We start from the raw sequence: 27781 nt of genomic DNA, 5'->3' as shown, positions 1-27781 counted from the left end.
CATTTATATTGTAAAGTTTCATTTTGATACTGGTACTGTAAATACAAAATTTTAAAGTAGAACATTAATTTAGATTGATTGAGTATTATTGGTGAAGGTAACTTAATTTTAGAATGTGTGACTTGGTTTTTTATTTTATTAATTTATCTTTTACATTCCAGTGACTTTTTATAATGCATGTATACATCAATATATTTGTTCCTCCAATTTCAGAAATTCAAAATAAAAATCAAATTTGAAACAAATGCAACACATCTTTGTATAATTAAACACACATTCTTACATCGTTAAACAATTGTAGCATAAACAAATGTAGCATACCTTTACACAGTTAAAGTAATATTCTGCAGCGTAAACAAATGTAACACATCTTTTGCCTAGTTAAGATAATATTCCACAACAATTTTCTACAATAGCACATTTAACTTCTATGAGAGCATATAAAGTTATGTTATGGTGATGCACACCTTAATTCCCCCACTCAGGTGGCAAAGGCAGGAAGAAGTATTTGAGGCCAGCTAAGTCTATGTAGAGTTCTAGGCCAGCCAGGGGTACACATTGAGACCTTGCAAATGCTGTAATAGAGATTTTGACTATAACCAAGGCAATCATATTAGTTACTTTCCTGGTTATTGGAACAAAATGCCTGAGAATAGCAACTCAAGGTAGGAAGGGTCTATTCTCCTCACAGTTCAAAGGTACATACAAGCCATCGTGGAGGGAGGTAGTGATGATACATCTGTGAAGCTACTGATCACATTATATTCACAGTCAGGAAGCTGAATGAGACGGATGCTATTGCTTGCCAAGAACCCTAGCACATAGAATAGGCTTCTTACTCTTTATTTTATTCTTTCACTTCTCTATAGGTATTTATAAACATAGATAAATGGATTTTTATGTTTTTCATTCTCATACTAAGGAATGCACTTAGTGGACCTCAAACTTCAGTGCTTGTAAGGATCAGTCTCTAGGGCTACCTGTTAGAAAACAGTTTCAGGCCTCACTTTGAACAGTCTAGATTCAAAAGATTTTAGGCAGGACTACCAAATTTTGGAGCCCTCACGTCAGCAAATTCTGCTACAGAGAATGGAGGAATCACACTTGAAATTTTTTTTGTGGGCTTCTTGTTTTTAGTGCACAGCTTCGCAACATTCTCATTTTCTTAATTTTATTGCAGTCATCAATTAAGCAGTTATCAGAATATTCTTTAAATTTGTGATCACAAGCAGATACTGTATTTGACTTTTTTTAATTTAAGTTAGAAACAAGCTTCCTTCACATGTCAGTCCCAGCTCCCTCTCCCTCCCCTCCTTCCCTGCCACACCCACTAAGCCCCCCAATTCCCTACCCAATCTCCACTCCCATCCCCAGGGAGGGTGAGGCCCTCCACGGAGGATCTCCAGAGTCTGTCATTTCATCCAGGGCAGGGTCTAGGCCCTCCCCCAAGAGTCCAGGCTGAGCGAGCATCCCTCATTGTGGGATGGGCACCCAAAGTTCATTTGTATGCTATGTATTTGACTTATAAACACTAGCAGACGATTTTTACAGGAGATTATTTTGGTTACTTTGTTTATATTTTCAAAGTGGTAAATGCTGTGAGTTAACAACTTTGCTTCAACTGCAGGAGAATGCAAAGATCCTACAGGAAAGAAGCATTGCTTACATCAACTCAGATTCATCTATAGAAGGTGCTTCTTATTTTAATTTGAAATACAATGGTTGAAGAGTAAATTCTATTTTTAGTAATTTCATTTCTAGTGAGTATGCTATCCTTTGCTTATTTGGTCTTTTTTTTTTCTATCTTGAGGTAACAGTCTCATGAATGGCCTCAAATGTGTTGGTGGCCATGACCTTGAACTCCTTATTTTCCTACTTCTATCTGCTAAGCACTAGGATATGAAGAGTATGCCATAGTGCTGACAATTTCTTTTGGTTTATTATTTTCATAAGTCTATAAATTCTAACTTACTAGTATCTCAAATCTTATGTTTAGATAAGACTATTCAGTAGTAACTTAGTTTTTAGTTTTACCGCAGGAGAAATAATTCATATCAATCATTATGACTTACAACTGAGCTATGGCTCCTGATTTTTTCTCTATATTTGGTTTATATTTGTTTGCTTTGGATTGTGACTCAAAGCCCTAATATTCACCAGCCTTTTCCGGTGGATGAGTCAGAGAAATTTGGCTGGAGTATTTTAGAAGAAATATTTTGCAGAATATCTCATATAGAAATATTTTTTAAAACATTTTCTTATGCCAGGCGTTGGTGGTGCACGCATTTAATCCCAGGACTAGGGAGGTAGAGGCAGGCAGATCTCTATGAGTTCAAGGACAGCCTGGTCTACAAAGCAAGTTCCAGGACAGCCTCCAAAACAATACAGAGAAACCCTGTCTCAAAAAAAAAAAAAAAACCAAAAACATTTTCTTGTAAAATGTTTCCCCACTTTACTGGAATTGCTTTTTGAATTGACACATTGCATTTATCTCTTGATGTTTTTGGTGCATTTTTGTTTATTGTCCCTCCAACTGTTACATCACTCATACATTGATGTCTAATACATTGATCTAAATTACTGAATCCAATGAAAGAATGGAGAAAGAGTTTGTAGTCTTAATGCTTTCTTTGAAAAGATGGTCTACTGATAGAAGCTGCCACATCAGCCACCAGAATCCACCATTGCTTTGCCAGTTTAAACAATACATCACGGCCTCTCTAACTTCTCAGGAGCATTGTGAATTGAAGACTGTTGTATTATATTTGAAATAGAAAGTTTCAGTTAAATATAAATGGATTCAATATAAATATAAATATAAATTTGGTAGTGTGAAATAAGACTTTTGTGTTTGGTTTACTCTTCAGGCAACTACACTCTACGAGTTGACTGTACTCCTCTTCTTTACCAGTTGGTGTATAAAGTGGCAAGAGAGGTAAATGTGGACACCTGGCTTAGTATTTAATGATGAATGGATAACACATTTCTGGTCTAATGAGCTATGTTTATTTTTAAATTGATATCAGAACATTTGTGATTCAAATAAGCAGCAATTAAAACAAAATTTGTAATACACAGTTTACTATGTGACGTAATTTTGAGGATGCTAAGAAATAAGGTATTAAAAATAAGCCAAGGAAGTCAGACACCTGACAATGCATAAATCATTGGTCTTTCTCACTAGACAGTTCACTGTACGTCACCATGATGAGTAGAATGGACAGTAGTCAAATGGCAAAAGGGGAGGAAGTCTGCAACTGGGGACTATACAGAAACACTATAAACATTAAACTACTTATATTAAATACTCTTGAGAACTAAAGCACAAAGAATCTCAAAGTAAAATCAGATAGTGTACTCCCAATATCTGTACACTTAGTTTAAGTAGTCTTCCAGTATAGAATTTACTTTTAGAGGTGCTGAAGAGGCAGATCAGTGGTTAAGAGCACTAGCTGATCTTCCAGAGAACCTGAGTTTGGTACCACACACCCACATCAGATGTCTTACAACTGCCTGTAATTTCAGCTCAAGGGATCTGACACCCTTTTATACTTCCTCGGGCGCCTGAACACACATGGTGCATGGGAATACACACACACACACACACACACACACACACACACACACAAACCACCAAAAAAATCACATCAATAAAAATAAAATGAATCTTTTTTTTACATGTTTGCCTCTTTTTATTTAAATTAGAAACAAGCTTGTTTTACAAGTCAATCCCAGTTCCCTCTCCCACCCCCTCCTCCCCTGCCCCACACCGACTCCTTATCCCATCCCCTTTCTGCTCCCCAGGGAAGGTGAGGTCTTCCATGGGGGATCTTCAAAAGTCTGTCATATCATTTGGAGCAGGACCTAGACCCTCCCATGTGTGTCTAGGCTGAGAGAGTATCCCTCTATGTGGAGTGGGCTCCCAGAGTCCATTCTTGTACTAGGGATAAATACTGATCTACTACCAGAGGCCCCATAGATTAACCAGACCTCCAAACTGACATTCTCATTCAGGGGGTCTGGAACAGTCTTGTGCTGGTTTCCCAGCTATCATTCTGGAATCCATAAGCTCCCCCTTGTTCAGATCAACTGTTTCTGTGGGTTTCTCCAGTCTAGTCTTGACCCCTTTGCTCATCACTCGTCCCTCTCTGCAGCTGAATTCCAGAGTTCAGCTCAGCGTTTAGCTATGAGTGTTTGCTACTGCTTCCATCAGCTACTGGATGAAGGCTCTAGGATGCCATATAAGGTAGTCATCAATCTCATTGTCAGAGAAGGGCATTTAAGGTAACCTCTTCACTATTGCTTAGATTTGTTAGTTGGGATCAACCTTATAGATCTCTGGATGTTTCCCTAGTGCCAGATTTCTGTTTAAACTTGTAATCATTCCCTCTATTATGGTATGTCTTTTCTCGCTCCCCTCTATTCTACCCCTGACTCAATCTTTCTACTCTCTCATGGCCTCTTCTCCCTTCCTCTTCTCCTCTTCTCTTTCTCCTAACTCCCTCTCCCCTCTCCCCATGTTCCCAATTTGCTCAGGAGATCCTGTCCCTATTCCCTTCTTTGCGGGAGCATATATGTCTCTCTTAGGATCCTCCTTGTTTCCTAGCTTCTCTGGCAGTGTGGATGCCTACAGACAGTATTGTGGAGACATTTTTCTTAGTTGGGGTTCTCTCTTCTCAGATGACTCTAGTTTGTGTCATTTTGACATAAAATTAGCCGGCACAGATACCTTCTTTTTATAACCAGCTCTTATATTCATTCTTTGATATGTTCCACAATGTTCCCTGAGTCCTGGAGTGTGGGTATAAATATCCTGTTTAGGGATCAGCACTCAACAGTCATATATCCTCATACATTTGAGCAGCTATGAATCTTTGTATTCACTGTCATTTCCTACAGAGAGAAGCTTCTGTGACCAAGGTTTACAGAAGCATTTGTCCATGGGCGCAAACATAAACATGAATATTTAGAAAGTAGTTTGGCACTGTGTCAAGTTAACAAAAGAAATCACGGGTTTTGGACAATACTTTTACTAGTCATGTATATTCCAGACTGTGGAGTAGTCCTCAAATTCAATCATAGAACTGTTAGTTAACCCCATAACAGTCATACCACTATTGCACTATTGTGTAAATCTTGTCCAGTGGGTTAATGCTGAACCGTTCAGAGTTAACAGCTACATAAGGATATGGATGACTTTCCTTCTCTAGCACTGTACACAGCACTTTCTAACACTATGCACACTAAACATCAAGGAGGATGCTTCCAGTTCAGGTCTAGATTGATTTCTTTATGTCCTGGTACCAATATGTGTAATGGTGTCAGCAACAGGGCCTTCCCATTTATTTCTGGTAGGCAGCCATGTTGGTTTGAATGAGAAATGTTCCTCATAGTTTCTGACATTTAATACTTGTTCCCCAGTTGGTGGCACTGTTTGGGGGCTTAGGGAGTATGGCTTTTCTGAAGAAGCATGTTACTGTTAGCATTCAGGCATTTATGCTTGCCTGCATACTGGCCAGTGCATGTCCTTATAGAATATGTCATCAGCTGCTACTGCTATGTAGAGGTCTCACTGTGCGCATGTGCAATATCCCCTTATAAAAGCCTCCCCCCTCCCCTGTCTCTCTTCTGGTGCTCTCTCCCTTAGAGGCCTATTCTGTACCTCCCCTGCCAATAAACCTCCCATGTGAGTTCTGTTTTATAGTGTGAATTTCCCTCCTGATGCCACTAAACAACAACAGTTACTGGCAGTGGTTTTAGAGAAATTAAGGCCTTGCCTACTCCTAGTTTCTCTGTTCAAGATGTGAGCCCCCAGCTTCTACCCCAGCTGCCATGCTTTCCCATCATAATCATCTTTTAACCTTCTGGAACTGTAGAAATCTTTCTTCTATCAGTTGGCTTGATCATGATACTTTATCACCTCAATAGAAAAGTGACTAATACAGCAAATAAGAATGTAATGAATAGTGTGTATTGTTTGGGGGGGTCTTGGGCTTTCCTGGCCAAAAACCCATATAAAGGTATCCTACTCTTGGCACTGGGATTTTTTTTAACTGAAATTTATTTTTCATGGAATATGTTCTGATCATAGTTTTCTCTTTCCAAACTACTCCCAGATCCTTCCCACCCCAACTCTAAGACTTTGTTCTCTCTTTCTTTCTAGAAAACAAATAAGCAAGCAAACAATACGCAAAACAAAACATAATACAACACTAGCAACAAACAAAAAACACAAGAAGCATGCACACACAAAACAAAACCCATAAAAACAAAATCACAAAAAAAATATGTACAAGCAAAAGACCAATAAGACAAAAAAAAAAAGAATGTCCAAACAAATCAATATGAGGGGGGAAAATCTACAAAAATACTCCTGAATTCATTTTATGTTGGCCGTTTCTTGCTAGGCACGTGGTCTGACCTTAAATGTGTTTAATATACATTCTGAGACACCAGTGGCAAAAACAGATTTTTCCTTTGTAAATTGATATGGACTAGAGACAGCTTCTTAGTTAGGGCTGGAAGCTTCTGTCAACTTCCCCAACTCAGCTCTCCAATTGTTGTTTGATCGTCCATAGTTTGTGGGGTTGGCATTATTAACTTGTTTAAATAAGGTGTCTCCATCCAAACTCTCTCAACGTTTATTTTTTATTTTATGTGTGTGGGAGTGTTTTGTCTATGTGTCTGTATGCCCACCATGTGCATGCAGTGCCCACAGACACCAGCTGAGGGTATCAAATCCCCTGGAATTGGAGTTATAGAAGGTTGTCTCCTCCAGGTAGGTTTTTGGAACTGAACCTGGGTCCTCTGCAAGAAAAGCAAGTGCTTGTTAACCACTGAGTCGTTCCTCAGCCCATATTCTTAAAAAAGGTGTGTGTGCATATGTATGTGTGTGTGTGTGTGTGTGTGTGTGTGTAAGAGAGAGAGAGAGAGAGAGAGAGAGAGAGAGAGAGAGAGAGAGAGAGAGAGAGAGAGAGAGGGAGAGAGAGAATTTGTAGGAGTCAGTTCTCTCCTACTATGTGGGTTCTGGGGAGTGTATTCAACTTACAAGTGTCAGGGCAAGTGCCTTTAGCTGTTCAGACATCTCCCCACCCATAAACTCTTTTCATTAAAAGTTTTCAATTAGCTAAAGAACTACAGGTTTGCACATGGCTTCTTACATCATTACTAATCCTCCTCACACTTCTCATTTAAATTTTACCTTCCTAGTATATCCCCTTTCGCGTTCATATCACATGGTTTCTACTATCCACCCATCTTTAGGACTATTCCCTAACCCCCACTTTCCTTTTATAATGTTCTTATCTCTACATACATTCCAAGTTAAATACAATGTTAAATTAAAAGGCATGATGCATATATAATAAAAATATTGTATTTGGCTTTCTGGGCCTCAGTTACTTCTAGTAATTGTTACTCCCAATTCTACCCATCTTTCTATGAATTTCATGTTCCTTTGGTGCTAAATAGAATTACATTGTGGAAATGTGCCACATTTTCATTACTTATTATTCATTTGATGGCCATATAGTTTGATTCCATTTCCTAGCTATTGTGAAGAGGACAGCAATGAACACAAATGTGCAAGGGTCTCTATATTGATAGCTTTTTGACAGCGCCACACTGATTTCCATAATGATTGTATTAGTGTATAATGGTTCCCATTTCCTCACATGAAAATCCAGCCTGTCTTATATGTTACTTTAGAATATAAATAACTTTACTCACTACCACTGACTTCTTTCCCAGCAAAAGTAGGATCCATCTGCTTGGATAAAGGCAATTTATATTAAAGAAAATATATCTACATTTTCTCCAGTATCTTTACCTGAAATAATTTAAAACTTTAATTTAAAATGTTATCAGTAGCTGGGTATTGGTGGCACATGCCTTTAATCCCAGCACTCGGGAGGTAGAGTCAGAGGCAGGCTGATCTCTGTGAGTTCAAAACCAGCCTGGTCTACAAGAGTTAGTTCTAGGACAGCTTCCAAAGCCACAGAGAAACCCTGTCTCAAGGACCGGCAGCCTCGAAAACAATACAGAGAAACCCTGTCTCGTAAAATCGTAAAAAACAAAACAAAAAACAAAAAACAAAAAACAAAAAAACAACAACAACAACAAAATAAGTTTAAAAATATACTATTTTTAGGTAACTTGAACATAGCATACGCATGCACATACAGATATCATTGGAAATTGATACTACTGTGCAGATGGGATTACACTGGTTATACATTCACTTCAGTTGCTGATGTTCACTGTTTGTTTTTCTAGATCTCCAGCCCTGATGATGGTTTTGAAAGTAAATCACTTTATGAAAGCTGGCTGGCAAAAGACCCTTCACCTGAAAATAAAGACTATCCTCGGTAAATTATTGTATACATTTTTTCTACCCTGGGATAAATATGGATTTCCCCCTTTTCCTTGCTTCTTCATGCAATTCTCTAATAGCTGATTTACTAGAAGTTCAGTTCCCAGAATTCATGGCATGCGACTCATAGCCACTTATAAACAACTCCAATACTCTCTTCTGGATTCTGTGGGTACCCAAATACCTCTGTGTGTGTGTGTGTGTGTGTGTGTGTGTGTGTGTGTGTGTGTGTGTGTGTGTGTGTGTGTGCGTGTGTGTGTGTGTGTGTATCTGTTTATATCATGGGAGATTTTTTTTATTCTGTCAACTATTATGGCTAGTTTTATTGGATAGATCAGTCTAGATTGGCTATTGTGGTCTGTTAGGACTTAAAATACATTACTCCAAGCTATTCCAGCTTTAAAATTTTCCACTGAGAAATTAGCTGATGGATTTTCCTTTTCCTTTATGTGTGACTTGTGGTTTTCCTCTTATAGCTTTTAATAATCTTTCTTTGTTAAGTATGTTTAGTTTTTTACTATAATTTATCATGGGAATTTTCTTTTCTGATCTTGTCAATATTTGGCATTTGGTTGCTTCATAGTTTGAGAAGCTTTCTTCTATAGTTTTGATGAAGATCTGGTCTATGTACCTAACTTGAACTGGGATTGTCCTGCCTCATCTATTCCTGTAATTTGAAGGGTTAGCTTTTGTTTTTATAGTATTTCACATTTCTTGTATGCTCCTTTAAAAGATAGTTACATGTAAATTCTCTATTTTATCTTTGAGTTCTGATCTTCTATTTTCTACTTGAGTAAAGTCTCCTTGTAAAGCTTTCCTTTGAGTTTTCTAGTTAGGGCTATTGTGGTTTTTTTTTTTCAATGCCATCTTCATTTCAGCTTGAGTCCTCTTGAATGTTTCTCTTTATTGAATTCTGTTTTCAAATCATAGATGGTCTTCATCATTTCTAGCAACCTTACATGTGTGTTTTCTGGGGCATCACTCAGATACTTATCCTCTTAAAGTTCATTGAGATGCTTCTTTTTGTCTTCTTTAAACCTTTTGAAATTTTGATGATGGTTATAATTTTTCTTTTAAATTGCATTCTGGTGTTCATCTAGGTAATTATCATTGGCAGACATTTATCTAGAACTGATGAATTATTTTGTGTGCGGGGTTTACTGCCTTGCTATTGCATAATTTTATTTGTATTTTTTGTGATGAGATCTGGGCATATAGGCTTAGTTTTGTTGGGCTATACCCTGGAGAAGGATGATATTTATGTTGACATGTGTGTGTGCGTGTGTGTGGGGGGGGTCCTCATTCATATGCCCTCCTTTTTTCATGTGGGTCCCAAGATCAAACTCAGTTTGTCAAGCTTGTTGGCAAGAGTCATTATCTACTAAGCCATCTTGCTGGCCCCCAAATTAATCTTGCAAAACTTTAAATGTGTTTTTCCATTATAAATTTTCATATGCTTATTCAGCAAATAACAGGCTCTTGGTATAAGCAGCCTGAGGTGGCCTATGAAAATGGCTCACTAAGTGGTTCAAATACTTCTTTTCATTAAAAAACATTAGGTTGAAGTGTTCTGTAGTACTGACAAACTGGGGTCATATTCAATGTAGATTGTCACATTAATATTCTAAAAATAATAGAATAGACTGAAGATTGTTTAGCTGTTTTTATTCCTATAACAATTTGGTATGCAAATTCTTAGCTACTCTTGGAACAGGATCCATTTTCCCATCTCGTTAACTTCATACTATTTATTATGTTATGCGTGTTTATATTTATTTATTAATATTTTATATCTAGAATCAATAAACTGGGATCTGGAAGTGATTTTGAGGCTTATTTTCAAAGGCTTGGAATTGCTTCAGGCAGAACTCGCTACACTAAGAACAAGGTAAGCCATTTAGTGATTTTTCATGTGCAGTATATTGGTTCACTCTTCATTACTGTAACAAGATACACAGGTTATTTGGATTCATGATTTCAAAGGTCTCGGGCTGTAATACTTGTCCCAGTTCTTGTGGGGTTGTGGTAAGTCAGCACATCATTGTGGGAGGCTGTGGTGAGGAAAACTGTTTACTTTAGGGCAGCCAAAAAGCAGAGAGAGATGAGAAGGCTTATGTTACCCTTTTCTCTTCAAGGGAATTTCCCAATACTTCTTTCTGGGGGTATTTGCTTTTGGTTATGAAATAGTGTGTTTCATTGTGGCATTTTCATATATGTATACAATGAACTTTAATGATGCTTTTCTTCCCCTTGTACTTTCTCCACCCTCTCATACTTCCTCCTATAGTTTTTGTCCTTTTTCAAATAGTCCTCCATCTACTCTCATGTCTTCTGTTTAAATTTAGATATGTAGATTCTGTAAACAGAGAAAACATACCACATTTATTATTCTCTGTATGACTTACTTTGCTTAATATGATGAACTCAAGCTCCATCCATTTTCCTGTAACATTTCCTAAAATTGTTCTACTGCCTTTAAGAGCACCACACTGGGAATATAAGCTTGATCTTACCAGTCTTTGTATACATCCTTGGACGGGGGTTATTCCAGGTCCAAACCATAACAATGTTTCATTAATATGAACTATAATTGAATTGTATGGCATCAGGCAGTAGGTTGGCCTGAGACCCTAGAATAATTCAGGGATGCAGACAGACTGCTTCTTTGTAGATACACTATGACAGGATGGGGCTGTTCTGTGAATGCATTACTACCAAGGTGTTTCATTGAAATGGTAGTTCATGTAGAAATGCTGGATGCATAGTTTGTCAACTGCATCCTTTTCTCAAAACAGAATTTGTTGGAAAAATCTAATTTTGTTCTGGGGATGTAGCTCAGTTGATAGAGTGCTTGCCTAGGATGCATAAAGTCTGGGTTCCTTTTCCTAAAATGGCATGTGGTAGTACATCCCTATAAACCCAGTACTCGGAGTGAAACTAGGGGGAACACAAATGCAAGGTCTTCCTTGAGAGTTCAAGATCAGTCTGGGTTAGACTCTCACTGAAATGAAATAAAACACAAGTAAATAAATAAAACTATATTTTGTAGTCTGGTTGTGTAGACTCTGTATGTGATTTTTTCTTAGAGGAAACGTTTTTGTCGCAGGGCATGCTGGGCTAGGGTTGTGTGGCATCAGTTATCCTCCCACATATTCCTATTTCTGTCAGTCATGAGGCAAGGTCTCTGGGTAGAAAATGGAGCAAGTTTCTCTCGCTTTTTCATTTATTGTCCATTCAGCTTTTTGTTAGACCAATCTGGTGCCTTAGGCAGGCAAGGTGACAAGTGCAACTCATCTTTACATAGTTAAACAAATGCAGCATAAACAAATGCAATACATCTTTACATAGTTAAATATTCTGCAGCAGTTCTACTTTTGTGATCCAAATAAGTAAGTTCATGTGGTATTTGTCTTGATAATATTCATTTTCACTCACATAGTGGCAAATTAACAAGTTTCCCATTTCCTATTCTGTGCTGGCTAGTTTTTATCATGTTATTCAACCATTCTGATGACTTGCACGTACTTATACACAATGAGTATGTGCTGTGTTACCTTGAGCATGTCTTAGGTTATTTGATATGCCAAATATTAGTAGACTTGTCTTCTTTGCATCTTTTAATCAATTTCAAACCCAAAATACAATACAACAATATCTTGCTTGAACATAATGCATTTTGGTTGCCAATTTGACTATCCTGAAAACAGCCAATGATAAAGAAGCAAAGGTAGCTCCAGAATATTGTAAATTAAATGAATGAGTATTGTATACTGTATATCAGTATTCATTTTTATTACAGCTGACCATCAAACAACACGGGTTTAAATGGTATGGGTCCATTTAGATGTAAATATCTTTGAGATTTTTCTACAATTTGAAAAAGATTACAAAGTACATACTCTAGAAATATCAAAAAAACTTTAAAAGCTAGATATCTCCTACATAAAATATATGCAGATGAGTCTGTTTTAACCTTTTATTGCTATGAAATGTATAAAAATAATGCCAAAAATAAATTTAAATGTGTCTGTTATGTATAGAATTATACATGGTACCATTTACAATACAATGAAATACAAGTAAATGTAAATATATTACATTAAGTTATAGCTATGTAAAATTGACTATAGAGCACAACAGACTACGAAAATAATTCTACAACTCTGCCCTGAGGTGGTGTGGTGTGATTGTTTTGAGTATATATTTAAAATGTCATGTGACACTAAACATCTGTGCTTGAGTTCTTTACCTCTCCGGTAAATTACATACTGTAGTAAAAAATAATCTTTTATGGGTCTCACGTATTTTCACTGTATAGAATACACAGAGCATACAAATATGTGTGTTGTTTATATTGTTATAGCTTAGTTGATATATGTACGTTCAATGATATTGAAATTAAATTGGTTCTTCCTAACTTCACGGATCAGCTGCACATGAAAAGTGTCACTCAGCTCTTTATCACTCTGTTTATTTATTACACTCTGTCACCAGTTTAAAAAAAAGTTGTCTAATATTCAAGAACACAGTACATTAGAAACACACGACTAGAAGAAGGGAGACTGAGGCTGGATTGCTTTTAGTGATCCAGAGTAGTAAGCATGATAGTCCTATGAGAAGATAGCAGATGGCAAAAACAAAATTAGGGTATACAGACCAAAGATCTCAAACTGTTTCTACATGGTAGTAGCATGTGGCAAATTGTTCATTACAGATACTGACAAAATATTATGAAGGGTTAATAGCCCTTGGTTGAACAATGCTTGGTTAGAGACACTAACTGTAGACACTAAACTACCCAGAACTTTTCATACACAATCCATAATTTTGAATTGTGCTGATTTGAATACATATTTCTTTAGCTATCAGAACCAAAAGGTTGAACAGAGTTTACATGGATCATAAAATGAAGACAGGAATATAAAAATTTAAATCCTTGAGCATTTTGGCAATAGGGTTTTGTCTTGTTTTTTGGTTTTTATTTCTGAGACAGGGTTTCTCTGTGACTTTGGAGGCTATCCTGGAAATTGCTCTTGTAGACCCGGCTGGTCTCAAACTCACAGAGATCCATCTTCCTCTGCCCAGCATGGCTGTAGGGTTTTAATTGTATTTTAAATTTATTTGCTTACTTGATGAAATAAGGGCTGTCATGTATTTCCTTTAATCATTTCTATGATTGAAATATTATAAATTGAACATGTAATGCTTATTTTTCAACTCCTTTTCCATTTTAGAAAACAGATAAATACAGTAGCTATCCTGTATACCATACCATCTATGAGACATTTGAATTAGTAGAGAACTTTTATGACCCCACATTTAAAAAACAGCTTTCTGTGGCTCAGTTACGAGGAGCATTGGTGTATGAGCTTGCAGACTCTGTTATCATTCCTTTCAACATTCAAGACTATGCAAAAGCCTTGAAAACGTATGCAGCAAGTATCTTCAATTTATCTAAGAAACATGAACAGCAACTGAGAAACCATGGAGTGTCATTTGGTAAGATATTTTATAGACTTTAATGTAAACTTTCTTTCTCCTGGTCAGTGCATTCTAGAATAAATCCCCACTCGTTTATTAATTCTTCCTGATAAAGACATTAAATCAATACTGACTTAGGGGTCTTATTTAGTCTGAAATGTCTATGATCAATCTATTACTTATGAAACAGTGCCACAAACCTCATAATCTTTTCCCCTGTTAAAACTTACCAATATTCCCAAAATATTAAAAATTATAGTCACAAATTCTAATACATATTATCATTGATGAATATATTCATCAGTATTTGTGTACATGAAGGATATTTTGCATGTAGTCAGTCTTTCCTTTTATGACTGCATCTCCATACCATGGTGTCTTCTATAAAATAGGGGGAAACACAGCATAATGCTGTAAAATTAAACACTGGATCTGGGAGCAGTTGGCCCAACTCATATATTCTCTCTTCCACTCAGTGTCTGTGACCTTTAGAACACTCTTTAGCTTTTGCATTGCCAATTTCTTAAGCCATGAACGAGTAAACCACACTTCCCTATTGGGGAGATTATTAGGGAACACATAGAACAGTAGTGATTGATACTTTCCTAACTTCCAGAGATATATTCTTAGTATATACCAAAGTAATCAAATTTGTATTGAATGTCTACTGTGTACCAAGTATATTATTAATAAGTGATATTCATTAATGTTTTCAAAGAGCTTGAAACTTAATGTGAAAAAGAAGAATACAAATACAGATGACAAGTTATTAGAGGGGCAAAAAGAATAACTAAGAACAGAGAACAGGGCTGGCGTTGGTCATTATTCACATTTGAATGTTATTTTGATTATTACATAAGGATATGTAATCTTTGTGAAGTTATGGAGAATAGTAGGTATATTATTTTAAATTAAAAATTGCATTTATAGAGTATGTGGGGGGTAGATGTTGTGTGCTTCCATGTAAATGTGGAGGTCAGAGTATATAGTTTGTGAGAGTTGGTTCTCTCCTTCTACTATGTGACTCTCAGACATTGAGTCAAGCATGGCAGCAAGTGCCTTTGCCCACTGACCCATCTTGCCAGCCCACACATAGGTGTTTCAATCCAGACACAAAACGGAAAAAAAACGAAGAGCCAGGTAGGTGTGCTGGTCTATACCCATAACCCCAGCATTTAGAAGGTTGAAGCAGGAGGATCACAAGTTTTAGGCCACCCTAGGCTACATAGCAAGACTGACTGAAAAAAAATAAAAAAATAAAAGAAGGAAAGAAGAAAGTACCTCTGCATGATGAAGGGAATGAAGAGATGAAACTGGAGAAGACAAGACCCTATTCAAGACAGATGCTAACAAGTGTGCAGCTATGCAGCACGTGGGGCGTTCTTAAATATCTTGAATGCCTTTTGGTGAAATGTCTCTTCTACATTTGTTTAGGTTGAGATACAGTCAGGAGAGAAGTTACATAAGCTTCATGGCAGGGCCTCCTTTAGACAAATTAATTTCTCCCTCTGCTTACTGCTCATGAGCCAGTCTTGTCTGTTAATGCCATTTTCTGCTGTTTTTGACATCTGTGTGTCTACTGGTGAATGCCCATCAGATGGCATATTCTCATATCTCTTCCATCTCAACAGTAGTATTTGTCTCTGCTGTGTTCCACCTTCTCCACAACCAGAGTTCCTGTTAGTGCCATGAAGTAATGGTTATTCAGAAGATGTGTTAACCAGGAATGTGGGTGTGATGTGTGAATGGATCAGCGAATGAATCAACTAGTGATATAATACATAGTCTATACTCTCAGTTCTTTATCATCCACTAAACAATTCACTGTGCTCCAGTATCACTACTACTGACTGGAAATGTTCTTTCTGATGTCATCACTGACTAGTGTCAATGAATCCTAGTGACATATTTTAGTTGTTATCTTGATTTCTATATTATACTTGAAATTTAAATTTCCTTCTTCAACGTACTCTTCCCTTGGCTTCCATCATACCTGTTATTAGATTACTTACTTTGAACATGTTTTCAACAAAGCTTGGAAAAGTTGATGTCTAAAAGGACTTTTGAAAATACTAAATGTATTTATACTGAAGGTCCCACCTCCTTGACAGTTGATGCAGTAGAGTCATGTGATATGAGCTACAGACACAAATGAAAGCAGTAAGTCAAGCATGTGTGTCAAGTCCTGCTTAGTTCACACAAACCATGGGAAATAGGTTCTTGTAACAAACAATATGTGCTGAGAATTTAGTTATATTTTTAAATACATGACATAAAGAAAAGTATGACCAGACCAAACCTGATACTGATTATGTATCTCAGTGTAGATATATCAATTTGTCAAAAGTCACCCTTTGAAAAAGATGTTAATATGCCATTATTTAAGAACAGAATTGGTATTGTTTTAATCCTGTAATAATTGAAGAGATAACATTTATACAATATCTAGTATCTAATATAGCATAATTGTTCAATAAATATATTTAATGAATGAATGCTGGGGTTTGGGTACATAATTGATTGAGGAATTATTTATTCCCTGTACTTGTTAAAGATAATCCTCTCAAGAACCAATTTAGCAGAGTGCTGGAGAGATGATTTAGTGGCTAAAAGCACTGGTCTGTCATGAGAACATGAGTTCAGATCTCAAGACTCATGTCATATGGGTCATAAATCCCTGTAATGTGTGGATATTAAATACCTGTAATTCCAGCTCCAAGAGATCTTACCCCCTCTTCTGACCTCCATCGACACCAGGAAACATGTACACACACACACACACACACACACACACACACACACACACTCTCACACACACACACACGGACATGGATACACACACAGACACTTACAAAACACAATTTGGCTACATTTCAAATTTCAATCTTTTTTCCCCAGTACTTTTCATGAATCCACAAGAAGGGCCCCTAGAATAGTGGTTTTCCTACTTGTTTGGTCCTATTCGGGAGAGGACAGTAATGTGAACTTCTGAAATGTGAACCACTAACTAAATTATTTTTTCTTCTATTTTTTAAAAAGATTCCTTATTTTCTGCTGTGACAAACTTTTCAGAGGCTGCTTCAGACTTTCATAGAAGACTCACACAAGTTGATCTTACTAAGTAAGTTTCAGGTGTCTACTCTCAGAAGGGTAGACTGTCTTCCCCCAACCATGTGTAGAATGCTAAGTCATTATTTCTTAAGCCATGGTCTGCATGACAGCAGCATCAGCAACAATTGCCAGCTTCTTAGAAAGCAGGAAGACACACTTAGAGTTGTCTTTTCTCTAATACATCGTTTCCAACTACTCCCTTAACTCCTCTGTTGTCTCCTTCCCTCCTTCATTCTCAAGTTCATGGCTTCTTCTATAGTAACCAGGGCTCTCAGAGTTCCATTTTTAATGACACTGTAGATGATTTACACTAACATTAAATTAATAATTTATATGATGAGAGTTACAGTTGGTAATTTATAACTCTATAAACTTGGGTGCTTTTGAATATATTTCTGTAGAGTCCTTCTCAATACTCCTATTCACCCAACTACCACTTTTTGTTTGTATTCAAGACAGGGTTTCTCTGTGGCTTTGGAGGCTATCCTGGAACTAGCTCTTTTAGACCAGGCTGGTCTCGAACTCACAGAGATCCACCTGCCTTTGCCTGCTGAGTGCTGGGATTAAAGGCATGCACCACCAATGCCCGGCCACCACTTTTTTTGTATAGATTTTTTTCTGCAATTTTTTTATGTTATTGTCACTTTTAGGTATCAAATAGTTTTTAAATTCTATTAAAGCATTATACAAAAATATGAATTGTACCAAAGAATAATTTTTCCAGACTTGATCAGCAGGCTGTGTCAGTCATTTTGAGGAGGCTCTCTTGTCCCTTGGATTGTGGGAGAGCCCAAAGATATATGTAGTTCAGCTGCATAAAAAGTGGTTTAAGGATTGTGAATGGGAAAGGACCTCCCTTGCTTACCATGGGAAGGTGCCCCTGTTTTTCTCACAGGCTTCAGAAACCTTTACTCTTTGCTGTTGCTTATCTTTATTCTGTTTCTTTCTTCCAGAGTGGGGCTGTGTGTCATAACTTGGCAGTTTATTCCATCTTTCAGGGAGGCCTGGTTATCCTACAGAGAAGTAAAGACTATCTTTCACTTCTTTTTGACTACTCTGTGACCTTGTAAAACAAAACAAACCACTTCTGAGTAGCCTTCTATGTCTATTATAAATGCTAGTAAGCCGGGCGGTGGTGGCACATGCCTTTAATCCCAGCACTCGGGAGGCAGAGGCAAGCGGATCTCTGTGGGTTCGAGGCTGGGCTGGACCGATAGCCTCCAAAACAATGCAGAGAAACCCTGTCTCAAAAAACAAACAAACAAACAAACAAAAAATAAATGCTAGTAAGATGACCCACTTGATGCAGCTGCTTGCTGCGTAACATTTTACTGTGTTAACAGTATTTCTGTTAATGGTCTATTGATTATTTTATTTCCCACGCATCATCTGTATTTAATATTGTTACCTACTAGTAGAGATTTTAATGATGTGTTTCTTATCCTCCAAGTCCTATTGCAGTGAGAATTATGAATGACCAACTGATGCTTTTGGAAAGAGCATTCATAGATCCTCTTGGTTTACCTGGGAGGCAGTTCTACAGGTAAGTCAAGATGGGTGTTCCACAGAGGGCACCAAACACGTCGCTAAACTCAAAGAAGTATGTCAAAGGTTGTTTAAACTAATGCCATCACAGGAGTGGAAGATGACAACATACTAAATATACTAAAGGTAATATAATTGCTAAATGTAACATGGGTAAGATTATGTGTCCAGTAATGGTATAATGTGTAATATCAGAGAAATACATTTAATACCAATTAATACTTTATGGTGTGCCAAACTGAGAAACACAATATTCCAGCCAGAGTTAGAAAGGGATCTTAGAGCACATGCAGTCAAAGTCTAATGACTCCTTCCTGCACGCTCTCGGGTAAGTATTCAGTCTGTTTCAGACTCAGTGATGGAGAACTTACTGCTCCATGAACAAGTCATTCTATTTTATTTAAAGGTGTAATTATTAGAAAGTTTCCTTTGTGATGGGGGAAGGCCTTCTGTGTATATCTTGATAAATAAAGCACAGTTGGCCAATAGAGATAAAAGATAAGTGGGACTAGGAGTCACAGAGGATTCTGGGAAATACAGTCAAGAGTAAAGAGTCATCACCACATAATCGCTTGGAGAGGACACATGAGGCTAAGTACTCAATAAGATAAGACCTTATAAAAATATATATTAGTAATTATAGATTAATAATTAAGCCAGAACTAGCCAATAAAAAGCAAAACAAGCTACAAATAGCTTCATAATTAATAGAGTGTCTCCTGTATTATTTGGGGGCTGAGAAAGCTACAGGACCCAGGTGGCTGGCAGGAAGACTACACGTTACACTTTTATAATTATCTCAAATCTTTAATCCTGTAATGTTCTCATCTGACCTGATCTTTCTTTCCAAGTAAAATAAGGTTAGCTTACTACATTTGTTAAATTTAGTTTCATTCCACATAATAATATAAGTTGTTAACATAGCTGCCATTTCCACTGAAAGAATTATTGTTGTGTCTCAGGTTATTTTCTTGTTTAGCATCTATGTCATATTTTCTTTTAGTATCTTAGAACTATCTGCCCCCAAAGTCCATTTTCTCAAGGTCCTTTAAAAAAGGCTTCCTTGCAGATGGCTTAGTGATTAAGGGCACTTGTTGCTCTTGAAGAGGGTTCAGGTTTGATTCTCAGCACTTACATATTGGCTCACAGCCATCTGTAACCTCAGGGACCGGCCAGTCTCTTCTGAACCCTGCAGACAGCAGGCATGAGTGTGGCTCACATACACACACCTAGGCAAAGTATTTATGTACATAACAATGCAAATAAATCTAAAAACTATTTTAAATGGTTCTTTGATGGAAATTAAGATGAACCTAGCATTAAAAGTCAGAAAACTCTTCATTCATGTTCATGCAGATGTAGGACTGAGTGCATTTCAGTGCTCTGTGATGTTAGCATGTCACTAGATTTGGCTGTCTGAATTAGCATAATAAATGCTACTTTACAAAGCTATCACCTTTCTAAATGTTAGTGATTAGGACTAACATGAACAGAACTTCTAGAGCACAGATCTTCCACTGGGAAATTATTTCTCTAAGCCTTGGCTTTCTCAGCTACAAATGGAGATTTTAGCTGCTTACCACTGAGGCCTGTAGGTTTAAGGCATCTGAAGATTAAGCTTAAAGAGGAAGGTACTCTGGAATTGAGCTATATTTATAATTTATTCATAGAAACAAATTGGAGATATCAGTTATGGATATATGTGATATGTGTGTGTGTGTGTATAACAAGCAAGAAATATCGACAATTCTAGTTTTTCTTGAAAGTTATTAGTCTATTGATCCTTTAGAACTACTTTTTATAATGAAAACATCTGTGCTTTTTTAAATGTTCTCATAGGCGTGTAGTCTAGAGACAGTTCTATTTCATCAGTCCCCTCCTCAATTGCACATCTAGATCTGCTAATCTTCTCAGGGAAACTCAACATTGTGTGAAGTGTTAACACACTTGTGTAATGTGTATGTATGTATGCATGTATGTATGCATAAATGTCGACTTTATATTCATGTTTACATGTATACACACATATTTATGACAGTCTGCTTACAATATTCATGTACTATTTATATATATATATGTGTGTGTGTGTGTGTCCTTAGATACAGAAACATTTATATTTATATAAATGGAGCCATATGTTATTTTGCAAGTTTTTTTCAAGAATCTATCTGTTGACATCAGCATAGAAGATTTTAGCACTTTAGTCTCCTGTATAGTATGTCATTGTTTGGTTTTAATTTATAGTTTTAATGACTTATTGTTGAGATTTGTTAGATGAGCTTCTCTCGTCCTTTATGAGATATGCTTCCTTAAGATGCCCTTGTGCTGTATTTGAACATTATAAATAGTAATATCTAAATAGTAATAATCAGGCCCTGGGATTTAGGGCAAAAAAAAGACAACACATTTTAAAACTTGATGAAAATATAGCAAAATGTCCTACAGACCCATTATCTTTTAAAAATACATTTGAACTATTAATTGAATATTTAGACATTTGAATACTAAAAGTAATTCATATTGCTTTTTCAGTCTGCTGCAGTGTTCTAGAATAATTTTACTGTATTATTGTAGAGATTTTTTAGAATGACCGTATGACATATTGCAGACATATACTTTGCCCAACAACTTCTTAGATAAATGTATCTATGACATCTGCAATTTTTCATTTGTTTTAAAAATAGACTTTTTTGTTTAGGCATATCATCTTTGCTCCAAGTAGCCACAACAAATATGCTGGAGAATCTTTCCCTGGGATTTATGATGCCATGTTTGACATTGAAAATAGAGCAGACCCTCACTTGGCCTGGGCAGAAGTGAAGAAGCATATTTCTATTGCAGCTTTCATGATTCAAGCAGCCGCAGGGACACTGAGAGATGTGTTATGAAGTTTCATCACTGACAGTGCTGCAGAGTGTTAGAGCATGAAACTGCTGGAGGGAGGTCTCGCCCAAATACACTCAAATAGACTCACCGCTGAAGGTACTGCTGAAAGTCTAAAGACAAGATACATCTTTTTCTCTGATGATTCACAAAGCCAGGATCATCCAAAACCAGGTTTCATGTCCCGTTTCGTACTTCCACCTGATTTACCTGTATGCTTTGTGGTTTTTTTTTTAACTCTTGCATGAATATTCAGTGAAAGTGAAACTGGAAGCAACCCACATGTTCATGGGCAGATAATCGAATTCACTGTGGTGCACACACGGTGCGATACTGCTGAAAATAAAAGAACTGCTAACCAACCAGCATTATTGGCAGAGCCTGCTGAGTAATAAGTTGGGCATTAATGAGTCCATACAGTCCAACTAATTGACAGTACTATCTATCTTTTTTAAGGGGAAGGATTCTGGGATCAATGTTATTTTCCATACCTCCAGCTCAGCGTTAGTTACAAAGCTGTATTCATTTACCAAATCTCATCAAGCTGTTGCTTAAATGTCTATATTTTGTTGAAAATGATGCTGAAATATATTTGATAATGAAGGGGAAGTCCTACAAAAAAATAGAAATCGGGGAAACAAGCAGAAATGGCACACCATCCCTTGTAAGAGATCAAGGAAAACAAAGTACCAATGGTGCTTTGGTAACTTCAGCTCTGCTGAATAAACACGTACGTCTAACAAATGAGGAAATAGTCACCCCAGCTCTCCATCTAATTTCTTTAAGTTCAACAGCATTACAAGGCTTTAGGCAGAACCTTGGGATTGCAGGTAAACACCTTTGAAGTTTCATTCAGTAAAAAGGAGGCAAACTTGGCTCAATGTTAGGACTTTTGCCTTATTTGTTCAAGAACCAAGTTTTTCCCTCAGTACTACACACACATACATGAATACGTACATATATATACAGGCACACGTGCACTCACACATCAAGTAAGTTTGGTTGTTTAGCTACTTCATCAAGTTGAAATAAAAAATTAGAACAGTCTCCTCCCATAGCCTCAGGGAGCATCAAGGGAGAGTGTGTGTGCATAGAACACACAAGCCGGAAGATGGGAAGGAATGCTATGAAATGATCTTCTGGACATTACTGTTGCACACATGAATGCACAGCTGTGGGTTATCTACACAAGATCAAGCACAGGAGTTCATAACTGTTAGGGGAGGGACTCATGAGGTCCATTCTGTAAAGGAAGAGCTATTGGCAGTTAATGACTAGGAGAGGGGAAGCCAGTTTTTCAGGCTATAGCCACTGGTAAGTTGCCCATGGTCTAGTCATTGGACCCACAACCGCTTGCATGAACACAAACCTAATTAAATTCAGTGTATTAAAAAAAATGACGTGAAAGTAGTAGAAGGTGTTGGGAAGTTAGGTTCTGGAGGGAATGGGAGAATGATAAGGGAATTGGTGGGGAATACGTTCAAAATATTTTATGTACATGCATGAAATTATCAAGGAATAAAAATATTTTCAAATATTGCCGGGTGGTGGTGGCGCACACCTTTAATCCCAGCACTCGGGAGGCAGAGGCAGGCGGATCTCTGTGAGTTCGAGGCTGTGCTGGACTGACAGCCTCCAAAACAACACAGAGAAACCTTGTCTCGTAAAAACCAAAAAAAAATATTTTCAAATATTAACCTTATATAAGCACACTGGCTAAAATAATAAGCAACAGTTCAGCTTGATCAGAAGGAAAGATGATCTTCGCTCTTGGCCAACAAGACAGTCTAATGAGTGGATGTTAGACAAACACAACCCTTGCGGAGCCAGCCCCTCATGTCACAGTCTGGTTGAAGTCCTGAAGAATTATTTTCAACAACACACTTAAAATTTGCTGTGAAGTTTTCCTGCATGGATATTTTTATACAGATATTTTAATTAAGCATGTTACAATGGTAATGAGCCATGTATAAATTTAGGCTAATAAATGACTTTTGAGTTTAAATTTATTTCTTTCCCACTTATAAGCCTACAATATTCCAAGGAGTGCACAAGACTATAAGAAAGTGTTTACAGTGAAAACATATTTAAACTTTATTGTGATTCCCAAAATCCTGGTGACCTGTGATTTTGCTATATCAGCCTATAATCTTTCCAGTGTACCCTTAGGACCCACCCAGTACTAGCTACAGAAATTGAAAGCAAAACAAAAGCACAAATTTCTTCGCTACTCTGTACGATGTAACCAGATGCCACCAAAATATTATGTGACTACTTGCTTAGATGCTTAACACTACTTAGCCCCATGGAAGCCTCACTCATGCTTGGGTGTGTTCCATCCTTTCCTCCAGGATGTCTAGAATTTGCAGTTCAAGACGGACACTAAAGCAGACTGTCCTTGCGGGTAAGAGATTTGCTAACAGAATTATTAGTGCCAAGCAAGAGACATGAGGTTGGGGATTCTGACAAGAGTTTAGGCCTACAAGACATAGCAGGGCTCTTCTGTGCCTTGTAGCTGATAAGAGCCCATAAGTTCTGATTTTCTAGTGGGAAAGGAAAGGGGAAGGGTATTAATTTTTATACTTAAAGGGAGGCAGGTGTCACTAGTAGCTTGATAAGCTTTCTTTGGAGAAGAGAGAATTAGTCATAGAAGTCAATTCCTAGTCTGCTTATGTAGGCATATTGGGAAACTCCCTAGGTGTGACGGCTATAAACTTCTGTCAGTTCCCTGTAGCAGTAAAGCTGTTAGCTCTGAGGGCACAAAGACACCTGCAGATGGGTATGACCTCAGCAGCGTCTAGTTTGGGGTCTTATACCTATTAACACTTAGGCTTAAATCTGTGTTAAGATCTCACCTTACAGCTTGGTATTGGCACAAAAATAGAAAGATAGACCAATGGAATCGAATTGAAAACCTGGATATTAACCCACACACCTATGAACACTTGATTTTTGACAAAGAAGCTAAAATTATACAACGGAAAAAAGAAAGCATCTTCAACAAATGGTCTGGCATAACTGGATGCTGGCATGTAGAAGAATGTGGATAGATCCATGTCTATCACCATGCACAAAACTTAAGTCCAAATGGATCAAAGACCTCAACATAAATCCAGCCACACTGAACCTCTTAGTAAAGAAAGTGGGAAGCCGGGCGTTGGTGGCGCACGCCTTTAATCCCAGCACTTGGGAGGCAGAGGCAGGCGGATCTCTGTGAGTTCGAGGCCAGCCTGGTCTACAAAGTGAGTTCCAGGACAGCCTCCAAAGCCACAGAGAAACCCTGTCTCGAAAAACCAAAAAAAAAAAAAAAAAAAAAAAAAAAAAAGTGGGAGGTACCCTTGAATGAATTGGTACAGCAGACCGTTTCCTGAACATAACACCAGTAGCACAGACAGTGAGATTGACAATTAATAAATAGAACCTCCTGAAACTAAGAAGCTTCTATAAGGTAAAGGACACAGTCAACAAGTCAAAAAGGCAGTCCACAGAATGGGAAAAGATATTCACTAACCCTACATCTGACAGAGGGCTGATCTCCAAAATTTACAAAGAACTCAAGAAGCAAGTCTCCAAAACACCAAAGGATCCAATTAAAAAGTGGGCTGCAGAACTAAATAGAGAATTCTCAATAGAGGAGTCTAAAATGGTTGAGAGGCACTTGAGAAAGTGCTCAACATCCTTAGCCATCCGGGAAATGCAAATCAAAAAAACTCTGAGATACCATCTTACTCCTGTCAGAATGGCTAAAATCAAAAACACCAATGACAATTTATGCTGGAGAGGATATAGGGAGAGGGGAACACTCCTCCACTGCTGGTAGGAGTGCCAACTTGTGCAGCCACTTTGGAAATCAGTATGGAGATTCCTCAGGACAATGGGAATAAACCTACCACAAGATCCAGCAATTTCACTCTTAGGCATATACCGTAAAGATGCACATTCAAACAACAAGGATGACTGTTCCACTAAGTTCATAATGGCATTATTTGTAATAGCCATATATGTATTTTAGATATGGGGCAGGGGATTGCCAGCCTACAATCCCACTGCCAGAGAGTATGGGAAACAGGAAGGACTCTAAGAGAGATATGCATTATACCCCGGAGAAGGAGAATGGGACAGGATCTCCTGAGCATATTGAGAGCATGGGGTTGGAGAGAGGGAGCCAGGAAAAGGAGAGGGGGAGAAAAAGGGTGGAGAGAAGGACACGAGGGAGCAGGAAAGTTGAGTCAGGGAAAGGATAGAGGAGAGCATGTTGAGAGATACTATAATAGAGGGAGTCATTATAGGTTTGAGGAGAGATCAGGCGCTAATAAGATTTCCAGAGATCTACAAGGATGATACCAACTGATAATCTAAACAATAGTGGAGAGGCCACCTTAAAAACCCTTCCCCAATAATGATATATGCAATCCTAGAGCCTTCATCCAGTGGCTGATGGAAGCAGAGGCAGACACCCACAGCTAAACACTGAACTGGACTCCTGGAATCCAGTTGCACAGTGGGAGGAGTGACGAGCAAAGGGGTCAAGACCAGATTGGTGAAACCCAGAGACAGCTGACCTGAACAAGGAGGAGCTCATGGAACCCAGACTGAAGGCTGAGAGGCTAGCATAGGACTGATCCAGAACCCCTAAATTTGGGTGTCAGTGCAGAGGCCTTGACAATTTTTGGGGCCTCTGGCAATAAGATCAGTATTTATCCCTGGCATACAAATGGACTTTGGGAGCCCATTCCACATGGAGGAATGCTCTCTCACCTTGGACACATGGGAGAGGGCTTAGGCCCTGCCCTGAATGATATGACAGATTTTGGAGATCACACATGGAGAGCCTCACCCTCCCTGGAGAGCGGAGTGGGGATTGGGTACGGGGCTGGGGGTGGGGGAGGGACTGTGGCGTGGTGGGGGAAGAGGAGAGGGAGCTGGGATTGATGTGTGAAACAAGCTTGTTTCTAATTTAAATAAAAAATACTGGAAAAAATAAAAAATCTAGGTCACACCTTAATAGATCCCAGTTTGGCCTCACAGTGGCTTCTTCTCAGTCCTTGAGTTTGGGAAGTTGTCTAAAATCAGACTGAAGCAGGAGGCAGTGAAGAGCTGTCCCCACTTACTTTTCCCCACTTCCAAGTGAATGAAATATATATTTCTAAACTCAAAGCCATAGTACATTATTTCTAAATCATTTCTAAAGGTGATAAAGGACAAAATTTTCGATATTTCTGAGAAGTACTTCTGTTAGTAGCTTTCTTGACAAACATGGCTTTGACACAGCATCTGTGATTATCAATGTGACATTGGGACAAGAAGAAAAATTTCCAACTTATTATTCCTAATTGGTTATTTTGTTATTTTTAGTAAACTGCTGATCATTAATGACAGAGTAAGGGATTATGTTGCATGCACTGTGATCAGCACATGACTCTCAAGAGTATATGAAACTGTTAATAAGCTAGAGGACCCCTCCATCATAATCAGTTTTGGGCAAATGAGAAACAGTAATAGGTACAGAGGTATCACAATGGATTCTTGAGGTTTAAAATACCATATGAAAAGGAGGAAAGTGGCCGTACAAGTTTGTTGTGAAGCATAAGAGAAGGATAAGGATAATTGCTCCTGGGAACCCATGGCGATTTTTCTAAATTTATGTGTATGGGTGTTTTGCATGTATGTAGGTGTGTGTACTACATGTGTGCCTACTGCCCACTGAGGTCACTAGAGGGCAATGGATCCCCTAGAACTGGAGTTAGACAGTCATGTCACTATATGGTGTTGGGGATCAAATTACTGAATTCTGGTCTCTGAAAGATCAGTGAGCTCTTGACTTCTGAGACAACTCTCCCAAGATCCCAAGCATGGTTACTTTTATATTTATTTTTTTATCATTTGTTTTTAGTCAACTCTTGCAATCCCCCTCCCCCCATAATACTCACAACTCCCACGCCTGAGAAGCTACTGGCAATTGAACTGCTGAAGGAAGGTGGGAAAAGAGGTCAGTTTTCTTTGAGAATGCAACCACTGAGAGGCTACCCATGCTCCATAGATAGAGGCCCTATCCCCACACATTCAATACACAGTCACAGCACTAAGTGAATACAGTGGTTTTAAAAGGGAAACAAAAACAAACAAACCCCCAAACATGAAATTTATAGGGAACAGTGGTAGAGAGGTTGGGGAGAGGGTTTAGTTGTGTGTGTGTATACTTGATCAAAACATGTTGTATGCATGCATGAATTCTCAAAGAATGGACCTGAGTCTTATTTCTGGTTCTGGCTTTTTGGTAAAGAACAGACTTACCATTGTCCTTTCCTTTAAGAGTTAATCCACATGGGCCTCTCACTCCTTGGATAGATAAAAAGAAAAACCCTTGGGAAACCTGTTGGGGAAGACAAT

At 37.9% G+C, this 27781-nt stretch overlaps 1 protein-coding gene across 4 annotated transcripts in view; it reads left to right on the top strand.

Annotated features, from left to right (window-relative positions):
• Naalad2 (N-acetylated alpha-linked acidic dipeptidase 2) overlaps positions 1-23396 on the top strand; it is a 45332-nt gene extending 21936 nt beyond the window's left edge. For 3 of the 4 annotated variants that reach the window (XM_013123551.3, XM_040735268.1, XM_040735270.1), the window contains 8 exons: positions 1628-1691; positions 2868-2935; positions 8275-8366; positions 10169-10259; positions 13606-13870; positions 16892-16973; positions 18414-18506; positions 21207-23396. In XM_013123551.3, coding sequence (XP_012979005.2) covers positions 1628-1691; positions 2868-2935; positions 8275-8366; positions 10169-10259; positions 13606-13870; positions 16892-16973; positions 18414-18506; positions 21207-21396 — 945 coding nt within the window. In that variant the 3' untranslated portion in view covers positions 21397-23396. The remainder of the gene's footprint in view (positions 1-1627; positions 1692-2867; positions 2936-8274; positions 8367-10168; positions 10260-13605; positions 13871-16891; positions 16974-18413; positions 18507-21206) is intronic. The other variant, XM_040735269.1, reaches the window with a different exon arrangement.
• Positions 23397-27781: the final 4385 nt, after the last annotated feature.

Source organism: Mesocricetus auratus, unplaced genomic scaffold (assembly GCF_017639785.1).
Source record: "Mesocricetus auratus isolate SY011 unplaced genomic scaffold, BCM_Maur_2.0 Super-Scaffold_100044, whole genome shotgun sequence".
NCBI lineage: Eukaryota > Metazoa > Chordata > Mammalia > Rodentia > Cricetidae > Mesocricetus > Mesocricetus auratus.
The sequence above is the reverse complement of the archived record's forward strand: the minus strand, read 5'-3'. Positions and strand labels throughout refer to the sequence as shown.